Below are 12,281 nucleotides of genomic sequence, written 5' to 3'. Positions count from 1 at the left end.
GCTCGGTGTCGTTCCTGAGATCGCTGCTCAGGACGGGCTGCGTCAGTCATTCGGACATCGGGTGGTGAGAAATCATACATTGTTCATTTTGTATATTTTGTGTATATATATCTCCTTATATTCTGTTAGCTTTGCAGTTTTTAGTATTTTAGTAAACTGTTTTTATCTCAACCCACGAGTTTTCCTTTCTTCCCAATTTCTCTCCCCCGTCCCGCTGGGTAGGGGGAGAGTGAGTGAGAAACTGTGTGGTGATCCGGGCTAAACCACCACAAAGAGGCACGTTGCTGAATCCACAATAGTTCTGTCCTCTTTTCTCTACCTTACCATAAGTAGGTCTGTGAGCATGAGGGTGCACATTTGATCCATCTTGAGAGGAGAATTATTATGTAGACTTCAACTTGGGTAAGAAATAAGCAGAGGGGAAAAAAGTGAGATTGCTCCACTATGCACAAACCCACCAAAAAAAAAAAAAAAAAGTAAAATGACGTGATGAATAGAACTTTCAAAGGCTGCTTTTTGAAAGCATACTGGGGAGGGCAGAAGAGAAAAGCCCCACACTTTTCCCTCCCATCACCTGCCCCCTTCCTCTTTTCTTTAAAGGAAGAATCTTTGTTATTAATAAGGGCCATTACTGACTAATAATTGTATCACTTCTCATAAACCTCTGAGATTGATATTCACTGTGCCACAGTTCAGATTCATGTAAGTAACTGAATTCTACTTTTTACAGAATTCCACCCTACATAATAACCAAGTCATTCACATAACTTTCTCCAGAATCAGAGCAAGTCTTGGCATCAAGATCTCAACTTGGTTGTTGTTGTAGCAGTAAAGAAAGAGGTGCCAGTAATGTGGGTAGCTAAATGATCAGATTTCCTTCGTGTTTTACGTAGTTCTATCCGGTATGGTATACCCAAGCAAATCAAAGATAAGAAGAAAAATTTTAACCAAAAATTTCAAACTAAGAAACTAAAGTTACAAAATTGAATATAGAGGTATTACGAGTCACTGCTGAGCCAATGCTCTACCAAAATTCATTTACCAATGAAAAGTTTGTTCAGTCTCAAACATAGTAGTAATGAATTAAGAAACCCAAACAAATTATTATTTAAGAACAAAATTACCTGAGATACAGTCTTAGTTGCACTATATTTTTTTATCATTATTTCTTATTTGATCTGTAGCAAACACAGATATTCACAGCAGCAAAACTGTGTTACTGGTAGAGTAAACATGTTTACCCTGCATTCTTAATAGTGTTTTCAGAAAATAGCCTTCAATTTGCTTAACAGTATCGGGTTTCGTATCTGAAATTTAGAGTTTTCAAAATGAGTTGCATTTTTCCCTACTGTGCAATTGGAATAATTATTAAGAAAAAACAGAGTATTTAAGTATCACAAATATTGTTTCTCCCACTTATGAGAGGTGGCACTCTTCAAAAGCACCAATGAATACAGACCACACTTATCTACAGAGCTGGAAAACTATTCTACCTCTCTGATTTCCAAATTTGTATTGCTTGAATATACATTTCAGTGCCCCTGCTCATAAGGAGCACCTGGAACAGCTTCACATGAATGTTCATGTTTGGCACTTGTGCCAAAAGAATGCACAACTTGGTGGCAGATCCGCACAGCTAGCGCACTCCTAACTGCACAAGGGGTCAGTTCTCATTGGTTCACCCAAGGGCAAGTGCAGCTACAGAATGTAAGGCAACCTCCCCCCAGCCTCCAAAGTCATTATGAGTCCAGTAACATATTGGAAAAACAAAAGTACGTTTTCTCACAGCCTCAACTACACGAGATACATACGAACTGAATTTTATGCAATTAACCTACCAATACAAGGACAGATGTTAAACTTGGCTCCAGTCATTTGCAAATCGTTCCACCAAGAATCCTATTTCCTCCACCATTATAAGGCGCTACCTATGCAGATGACACAAAATCATTTGGGGGTTTCTTTTCCCTCCCCCTCCTGTTTGGACATGTGTACATATTTCCTCTGTCAATCAGGTATATATTTTACAGGGTTCAAGCAGTATTTTAGCTGTATGCCCCTACACTAAGAGAATTTAAGGATTCCTACAGTAATCATTCCAAAACAACAACGTGAACATTCATAATCTATGTACAAACTTACTGGTAGTACCAAAAATTCATTTTAATTTCAGGGAATAAATACAGATGGTTAGACTTCTTGGAACCCAAAGAGATTAATTTTCAGTATCTGTTTTCAACAAGAATTATCTGGGAAGCTGGAGTACCAGGGTCTTTGGAAAACAAAACTAAATACAATTGCCTACAGTGATACTACGGAAGAACTCAACTCAGCAGCAGTACTATTTCAGAGGTTCCCTTTCTTTTTCCAGCTTGGAGGTATTTTTCACTAAAGAAGCAAGAACTCCATCCTTTCCGGAACAATTCCTATGTTGCATAAACCTTCTGACTATATGTCTACCGTAGGTCACGCTTGTCATAAATTGTAAACAAAGAACTAGTTAGTTCCATTAAACATCCTTCTGTTAGCTAGCTATGACTCTAGATAATGAAAGTGACTGTTCCATGTACATTCCACCAAGAAAGAGGGCAGAATTCAGTTTGGGAAGTCTCCTGAAAGTACTAACCTGTGGCCAAAGTGTGAATTCAGAATTCATAACAATCCAGCTGAAATAAGATTTTCTTTTCACAAAAAATACATGACAAAGAAGAGATGGCACGTTGCTCTAATGTGATACTCCTCTTTCTCTAGAATGTAACCCATTCACATCTTCTCCACTAATTTCTGCTCTTCCTGCTTGGTTTTCTTCTTTTCCTGCCTTTCCCATACAAATAGTTATGCTTGAGAATGCAGGAACTGAAATTAGTCATAACCAAGATAGTGCTACACCTCTCGAAAGCCCTTAATAAAGCATTTTAGAAATTGCATTTGTTCTCTCATTCTTTGGTTTATCTTGGCAACTTTTATGAATAGAGATAAACTTGCAGATAGACCCTGGAAAGAGAAACCTATATATCACAGAATCATAGAATATCTTGAGTCGGAAGGGACTCATAACGATTATTGAGTCCAACTCCCAGTTTAAGTTCTTACGTAAATATCAGTATGGACAACGTGAACTCACACCAGATCAATGGTTGCTAAATACACCCACCCGCAATTAGGGCCAAGCAGTAGATGAAGAAGACAGTGAGCTAGTAACAAGCAACTACAGAAGAATCTAATAGAGGTCTCCTCCCTTCCATGTTCTTTCTGCCACAAAAATGAACTAATGGCCCTAGAAGCATGAAGCTGTTGGTTATCTCCTTCTGTGAACTGTAAGAAAATAAGGATTGGCTTTTCTGCCATTGCTTCTTGCTGAATGTATCAGTGTTTAACTTGTCTAAATGGGAATCACATTTCCTGTACAGTTAGTGTGAGACACTGAGGAAGTAGGAAGGGAAACGAGAAGAGTGGGTGAGACTGAGAGAGGAAAATAAAAACTAGACTTAAAAGTATATAAGGGTAGTTATTGATTATTTTCACTTACTTTTTTTAAAAATCAACTTGCCAAATTGCCTTCTATTGTTGTCTTCCCCCATCCTTCCCCCAAATCTACACTAGACCGTAGCATTTCAGTTTATTGTGTATGTAAAGGTTGCGGGCTATAGGTACACATGAATATGAAAAGTATTATGTCCTTTCTATTAACTATCACGACCTTTTGTTGTTCGTACTGGGATTTGGTTTTCTCTTTTTTAATAGGAACCTGAAATGACTGATTTTCAAATAGAGGGTGGTAGATTTGGATCGGATATTAGGAAAAAAATTTTTACAATGCGAGTTATAGAACACTGGAACAGGTTGCCCAGAAAGGTGGTGGAAGCCCCATCCCTGGAAACGTTCAAGGCCAGGCTGGATGAGGCTCTGAGCAACCTGATCTAGTCGGGGATGTCCCTGCTCCTTGCAGGGGTGTTGGACTAGATGACCTTTGAAGGTCCCTTCCAACCCTAACCATTCTATGATTATATGATTCTATCCCTTCATATATGTTTCCTAGTCCTCAACCAATGGCTCCTCAGGTAAAACCAATAAAACGTAATTCTAAATGTTCACCTGGATGAGCTGTGAAAGAGAAGTTTAATATTTTGCTGCAGACAAATTACTACATTTCTGCTTTGCACTAGCTGGAATGATACCACTTGCTCTAAATTACATGCTCCAGAGAGGTGCTCCCCAATGACCGAAAACCTCATTCTCACTTCAGTATTTTTTGAAAGTGCTATCTGCAACAATGAGTCATCATCTACTGCAGCACGACATCATGCTCTTTCCAAGCATCTGTCACCCTCTAAGAGAGATGCAGGGTCTTTTAATGACATACATAACTCCCTGCATTGCCTTACTGAAAAAAACAACTTGATTAATCATTGTTTGTCTTGCTTAATGAAACTAGATCTGAAAATGCAGCAGAATCTCAAGACTTTCAGGTGAATCTTAAAAATGCTAATGCTAATGTTAAAAATCTTAATTCTTGTCTTCATTTTTACTCACTTGGCTCAATAGAACATAAGTAACTTCAAACCTGAAAGAGTATACCATTATGACTTGTTTGCAGTAGCTTTCCTGGAGTATTTTAATTTACTGGGTCAAAAGGATTGCCCTTATAAAATGCTTTTTTGGTTGTTTTCTCTCAACTTGCCAAAGTTGCAGCAATGTTCAACTTAATATAACCAAACTCACTGAGGCACCATTTGACATTTGGTGTAATCTGCAACTCTAAATAAATGAATGTCTTATGAGCACAGCTGGAAATATTTCACTTTAATAAAACCCATGTTCCTTGTTTTAATAAACTTTAGCAATTCAGCTTATGAAATCAGTATTTTAAAAATAAAATTAAAGAGATGAGAAGATTTTTCTCTCATTTGAGATTACTTTTCTATTTCCTACTTTTCTCTGTATATACATATAGCTATAAAAGCCACCTCAGTTTCTTTTTCTATTTTATGTGAGTGATATCATAGTCAAGGCTTTATTTTTGTAGATTAGGAAAAAAAAAAAAAGTATGTGGCAAAAAGGAAAACTGCATTTCTCCCACCTGCTTAGGTGTCACCCCAGGCATGCGAATGTCCAACGCAAAATCTGACAGACCAAGTGAAATCACTGGCCGGTCGCTTCCAAGGCATTCACTGGAAAGAGATCTGGTAGTATCTTTATACCTTAAAAAGAAGGAGGAAAGATTTTTTAAAATATTGATTTTTGTTACATCTTTCTAAAAAGAAGAGTCTTCAGAACTAGTAAAGAAGTTTGACAATGCTGAGTAGCTCCAGGAGTGATCTGGAAATTTCACTCCTTCATGAGCTGAGAAAAACATCTTCGTTACCAAGCTCTTACTGAAGTAGTTCCTCTGAGCAAGCAGATAGCCTAGTTTGGAAAACATTAGCTGAAAACGTAGCCTGTCATCTCATCTAAATAACTGTCTGAGGTACATCGATGTACAGAGAAGAGAATTAATTCACCAGAAAGTGGCAAGTTTTGTTAATCATTCAAGACAGTTTGGGGGTTTTTGTTAAGACTAGATACCTGATGTATGTAATTCAATACAGATTATATTTTTAAAATGTGTAAAGGAGAATTTTTTAATTCCAACACCACAACATTTATAGCAACACGTATTACAAGCAGTGAAGTAAAACAGTAAGTTTTACAACTTCACATGAATATCAAAGTCTGTGTGGAATGCAATGTATAAACAAATTGTAAAAAGATGTAGATCACTGTAAGGAACTAATTGGTAAGACATCTGAAACACAATGCAACACTGATATAAATTTTGAATACATATATTCATGTATGTATAGAAATGTAGAAGTGAAATGGCCACTACAGTGCTCAATATACCTTGTAAAGAGTAGAACACTTTTTGGAAAGTTGAAAGGTTACTTCTCTTGTACACACTACACCAACATTTACCTAAGCAATTCTGCATTCAGAATCCCCTCAAAATTTCCCAGGATTGCCTAGTTTTAAGGTAGTTCATGCCTTCTTGTCAAAACATCCTTTTATACTGCAAGCTAACTCGAGCAGCTAAAACATGTTTATTTTCTGTGTAGTCTCAAATACACCTGCGGCGTTATGTAAAAAGTTCTATTAATTGTTGTTTTATCATCCTAGCCTCACATTTTATAGAGCAATTTATGGATAAAACAAGAGTTTCTGTCTTTAGTATGACAACAGTGCCATTTCAAAATTGCAGAAAGAAAATTCAGAGCAAGTAAGCAAAAATCAAATACCATACACATTTTTATCTCAAACATGCTTTTTCATACATCCATAATACCATAAGTGGCTGCATGCACTCAACACATAAGGTCTTCTTGCATAACCCACCTCTTGAAGACTGATAGTGGGCTTCTGAAACCCAAACAGATGTTCTGAAAAACAAGAAACAGTATTAGCAGGTTGCTAACGAGGCCAGCCATGTCTACCCTGCTGTTCCTGGCCCGATTAGGGAAGCAGAAAAAGGGCACTGCAGTTCTGTCGGCTGTGATCCTGACAATTAGGCGGCAGTAGGAGCAGTATCAATTCACTCTTTCATTATTATGTGCTCTGCAGGCATCCTCCAGCTTCTGACAGACCATCTGTCTTGGAAGGTGATGCGCTGTAAATCAGGCAGGTGGATGATGCTATGTTGTCTTTATTATCAGCTGTAAAAATCTGTTGAAGAATCTTCCCTTGCAGATAGATGACACTGTACTTCTGTCCACTGAAGGAGCTGAAAAGAAGTAGCACTCCTGACGCTTTCTCCCCAGGCTGGCAGTTAAATCTGCACGTTACTTATCAACCCACAGTGCCGGAGACTCCAAGCGGCATTGCAGAAACCAGCGTCAGTCATCCTTCAGAACCTGTAAAAATAGAAGCAGATAAAGGATGACTAACACATTACAGCATTAGTTCTCGGCAAATCCGTGTTGAGGCATTTTAATACATTAGTAAGTTATTTCACAAGCTGTAGCCCAACACAGTGAAGACTGAACCAAGTCTGTTGATTCCTCCTTTTCCTCCTCTCCCATCCATACAGTGTTGGAAACTGACACATTTCATATCGATATACAAAATACATTCTTGAACACATTTTACATGACAGGAAGAAATAGAAAAACCTCCTCAGTATGAAAATGGCAACACATGAAGTATTTCACACATACAAACACTAGTATAATATGTTCTACAAAAAAAAAAGCCAAATACTGGGATGGCAAGAATCAGGGTTTGTAAATTTTATGAACTATCACTAAATGTTTCTGCACATATTGCAGGCTGAGAGAATATAATATAATACACCATTATGTCACTAAGGTATTTATTTCTTATGTATTTTAATAGCTTTTTACATGCATTTTGGAAAATCGATACTTAAAATAATGTCCAGAAATGCTGCAACAAGAACTACTGAGATCAGACTGCTTTATATTAGTTAACTACTTTTCTACCCTTTCATTTATTGACCTTGTATCAGTGTAAACCATTACTCTCCTCAATGCTTTTATTTTAACTGTTCTTACTTCCCCGTTTTAGTTGATGGGACATTTTAATTTCAAAATTTTGATTTCTTTTATAAGTATGGCTCTAACACTTCGTGTTACTGAAGACATATAATAGTGTTTTTATTAAGCATTCAAATTCTGGCAGAAGGAAACATTTCAAGTCATAATAAAAATTGAAATCTTTAAAATACATTATATGGCAATTCTTTTAAGATAAATATTAATAGGAAAGAACCACCCAAAACCAACTATCTCCCAGCCCCTAGAAGACATAGACAAAATACTGCTACAAGGATGAAATATAAAAGGATTCAGACATGAAACACAAATAAAATACATGTTTTTTATGAAAAATCACTTCCATCTCAGGTCACATACACCATAAAGGCTTCATTTGAAACAAAAGTGCTTATGCACAGACTAAGAAGCCATGCTAGCTCCTAACCTGTAGTTTAGCAGCTACACTAGATTTGCATTGAACTACTTGTAAGAGCTAAAAACCTGATTACATTAATCATCACTAAGCTTGCATAATTTGTTCACTGAAGGATGAAACAAGAGATCCTGTAACAAACAACTAAAATCAGACTTGAACTTAGTTTCAGCTTGCCAAAAACATGCCAGAGCTGTCGAAAATCATTCATGCAAGTAACAAGACAATTCTAGTTCCTTTTTTTTAATGTAAATTCTCATGTCTTCATTTCTGTAATCTACCTCGTCTTCACTAGTGAACTATGGAAAGTTGCCACACATACAAAGGATGGTACTATGACAAAAACAAAAAATGATTAAAAAAAAAAAAAGACAAGTGTGATATAATTCACAAACAGTTAAGACAACTACAAAAACAAAAGGCTTCATTGCTTTTGCTCTTTAAAATATAATTATGCAATAGGAACTGCTCCGCATCTTTGTATGCCACCTGGCTGGAAGATCTTGTACTAGTATTACCCTAGAAATTATGTCTTTATTTTCAGAATATACTGTAAATGGAATCGACAAGCAATTTTCCTAATATCTAATCTAAATCTACTTCCCTCTATTTTAAAACCATTACCCCCCCCCCTTCCTATTGCAACAGGGGCTACTGAAGAGTTTTTCTCCATCTTTCCTGTAGGCTCCCTTTAAGTATTGGAAGAGCACTATACAAGCTTTGTTTTGAACTACAGCTTCATCAGTTGGATGGACATAAAATGGATAAAAGTTTAATGAACCGGTACTTAAGATTAGATCCCTCCATAACCAAATTTTACATTTGGGAGAAAAGAATTTAAAAGAGAAAAAAAAAATAAAGCAGCACTGTCCTGAAGAGACTTCAATGTAATTTTAGATACAATGCAATACACAAGAATAGCAGACAACAAGAGAAATAAGTGAGGATGAGTAACTCAATAATAAGATTACACAGTTACTTAGGTCTGTTACGTGGACATCTTGATATCACTGTTTTGCTTTCAACTTGGGGTAAGAGATCCCAAAGAAACAGAAGAAGTGAAGTAAAAAAGATGTAATTAATGACAAAGACTAGAGTGAAAGGAGAGAAAGGGAGATGAAAATTAGATTGGGCAATCTAAGCTTGTTATTTTATCCTGCATGCCCCACCTAGACACAGCAGAAAACAATGACATAAAACAAAGGAGTGAAGAAAAACAAAACAGTCAGCAGCAATGAGCATGAAGACATCTTACTGAACAGCCTGAGCGGGGAAAAAAAAAAAAAGAAAAAAAAGTGGCCAAGAAGTTGGAGTTCAAAATACAACTCAAAATAGCATGCAAAATAAAGTAACAATATTTCAATGTGATGTCATACAAATTAAACTGTAAGTCTTTTAAAGGAATAGCAATTAAATGATCAATTTCCAAAAGTGAACTACAGAAAAAGAAAGCTCTGTATTAACCTCAAGTTCATAAAGCATATTATAATAATATCTTGTTCTCAGTTTAGTCACTAGAACATTTCATATACAGTACCAAGTGAACAAACCAGAAGGAGAAACCTCACCTTCAACCCCCAACCTTGAAAGAAAACAACAAAAAAAGATGGTCAAAGCGTATGAGGATTGATATGAAAGTCTATCACAGGTGGTGATTTCTCAGCTGAATGTATTTTCTTGTTTCTTACACACTGAAATAATGGAATTAAGCAAGGATTACGTGAGGTCTGTCTTCAGCTAGAGCAGAGAGTCCACATTTCATCTTAAACAAACCTGTAAGCTTAAGCATCAGCTGAGCATACAATCGCCAGTTCAACAAGTGAACTGCAGCTAGGCCTCTAGGTTGAAGCACTTTGCTTCTAATAACACAGAAAAATCAATATGGTGTGGGACTAGCTTAGGGATTCATTAATGCACTAAATATAGACACTTACGACACTTTGGTCACAGATGCACACAAAAAGCATTTGGCAAGAAGCTGTCAAATTAAGACAACCTCTTGAGCCTCAACGTCAATAAAAAACATCTCACAAAACAGTTCGATATCTCAGGGTTGGGAGAGTAATTATCAAAAATACAGATGTAGAATACGGATGACAGCAAATTTGGAGGAGTGGTTGACAGGCCAGAGGGTCGTGCTGCCATCCAGAGGGACTTCCATAGGCTGCAGAAATTGGCTGACAGAAATCTCAGGAAATCAAAAAAAGGGTAAGCGCAAAGTCCTGCACCTGGGGAGGAATATCCCAGACACCAGTACACGCTGGGGGCCACCCAGCTGGAAAGCAGATTGGCAGAAAAGGCCTTGGGGGACCTCGTGGACACCAGGCTGAACAAAAGCCAGCAATGTGCCTTTGCTGCAAAGAAGGCTAATGGTATCCTCAGCTGCCAAAGTTATCGCCAGCAGGTCAGGTCAGGTGATCCTTTACTCATCACTGGTGAGGGCACTCCTGGAGTACTGTGTCCAGTTCTGGGCTCCCCAGTACAAGAGAGACATGGACATACTGGAGAGAGTTTAAGGAAGGGCCATGAAGATGATGAAGGGACTGGAGCATCTCTACTACAAGGAAACACAGAGAGAGGTGGGACTGTTCAGCCTGGAGAAGAGAAGGCTCAGGGGGATCTCATCCACGTATAGAAATACATGAAGGGAGGGGGAGAAGAGGATGGAGTGAAGTGACAGCTTGTTCAATATCTTTATCAATGATCTGGATGAGAGGATCAAGTGCACTCTCAGTCAGTTTGCAGATGACACCAAGTTTGACAGGAGCGTTGATCTGCTTGATGGTAGGAAGGCTCTGCAGAGGGATCTGGACAGGCTGGATCAATAGGCCTTGGCCAACTGTATGAGATTCAACAAGGCCAAGTACCAGGTCCTGCACTTCAGTCATAACCCCATGCAACACTACAGGCTTGGGGAAGAGCAGCTGGAAAGCTGCCTGGCAGAAAAGGGCCTGGGGGTGTTGCTCACAGCTGGCTGAACATGAGCCATCAGTGTGCCCAGGTGCTGAAGAGGGGCCATTACCATTCTGGCTTGTATCAAGACAGTGTGCTCAGCAGGAGTAGGGAAGCGATAGTGCCCATGCACTAGTGAGGCTGCACCTCGAATACTGTGTGCAGTTTTGGGCCCCTCAGCACAAGAAGGATGTTGAAGTGCTGGAACGTGTCCAGAGAAGGGCAGCGAAGATGGTGAACAGTCTGGAGAACAAGTCTTATGAGAAGTGGCTGAGGGAACTGGGTTTCTTTAGTCAGGAAAAGAGGAGGCTGAGGGAAGACCTCATAGCTCTCTACAACCACCTGAAAGGAGGTTGTAGGGAGGTGGGTGTCGGTCTCTTTTCCTAAGTAACTCGTGATAGGACAAGAGGAAACAGCTTCAAGTTGCACCAGGAGTGGTTCAGATTGGATATTAAGCAAAAATTATTCACCAAAAGGGTTGCCAAGCATTGGAACAGGCTGGCCTGGGAAGTGGTTGAGTCATCATCTCTGGAGGTATTAAGAGACAGGCAGACGTGGCACTTAGGGACACGGTTCAGTCGTGGATTTGGCAGTGTTAGGTTTACGGTTGGACTCAATGATCTTAAGGATCTTTTCCAACCTAAATTATTCTTTGATTTTATAATTTTTATGACAGGACCAGAGTAAATGGGTACAACCTGAAACACAGAAGGCTACCTCTGGACATCAGGAAACACTTTTTTTTATTGTGAGGGTGACTAAGCACTCCACGGGTTGCCCAGAGAAGTTGTGGTCTCCATCCTCAGAGATTGCCCACGATACGGAGAAGATAAAAGGCACCAAGAATAGATAATGCTAAGGATTTTCCCTTTGGATTGTGGCAGCAGATGATGAAAACTTTGTATATCCAAACTGTATTTCCATTTCTTCGTTACTTCTACAACTCCACTGTCCATACAGGTCTATGAATGGGTAACAAAGTGCCAGGAAGGACAAGAAAAATTCTCCACATGTAAAGTGCTTTTACAGCTTAAAATTCTTTGTACATCAATGAAATTGTGACTACAGAAAATATAGGGTCTACACAACTTTTAATGCAATGCATGGTCAAACAAATGTCGCCCTATATTTAGAAGTGGAGTTTTTTAAAAAATAAATATCAAAAATTGTCCTGTCTTCTGTGTCATGTTTTTACCAAACTTTTTGCATTAAATAAAACATTTATCACTTTAGAACATTTAGAATATTGTTATAAATCATCTGAAAACTAAGGAATTTGTTGGGTTTTTTTTAAGAGCAGAAGAAGCTGCTTCAAACTAACCTTCACTGGACTGTTCCTCCAAAAAGTGCTAAAGATAAATTTTCAC

General features: G+C 38.3%; 1 protein-coding gene across 5 annotated transcripts in view; it reads right to left on the bottom strand.

The window, feature by feature from the left end:
- Positions 1-6,504, bottom strand: part of PAM (peptidylglycine alpha-amidating monooxygenase) — a 75,750-nt gene extending 69,246 nt beyond the window's left edge. For all 5 annotated transcript variants that reach the window (XM_086770168.1, XM_086770169.1, XM_086770170.1 and 2 more), the window contains exons 1-2: positions 6,373-6,504; positions 5,081-5,201 (exon numbers count right to left, since the gene is read on the bottom strand). In XM_086770168.1, the coding sequence (XP_086626294.1) occupies positions 5,081-5,201; positions 6,373-6,464 (213 nt within the window). In that variant the 5' untranslated portion in view covers positions 6,465-6,504. The remainder of the gene's footprint in view (positions 1-5,080; positions 5,202-6,372) is intronic.
- Positions 6,505-12,281: the final 5,777 nt, after the last annotated feature.

This window comes from Chlamydotis macqueenii, chromosome Z (genome assembly GCF_036417535.1).
Source record: "Chlamydotis macqueenii isolate bChlMac1 chromosome Z, bChlMac1.mat, whole genome shotgun sequence".
NCBI classification, from domain to species: Eukaryota; Metazoa; Chordata; class Aves; order Otidiformes; family Otididae; genus Chlamydotis; species Chlamydotis macqueenii.
Note: the sequence above shows the minus strand (reverse complement) of the source record. Positions and strands in the feature narration are given on the sequence as shown.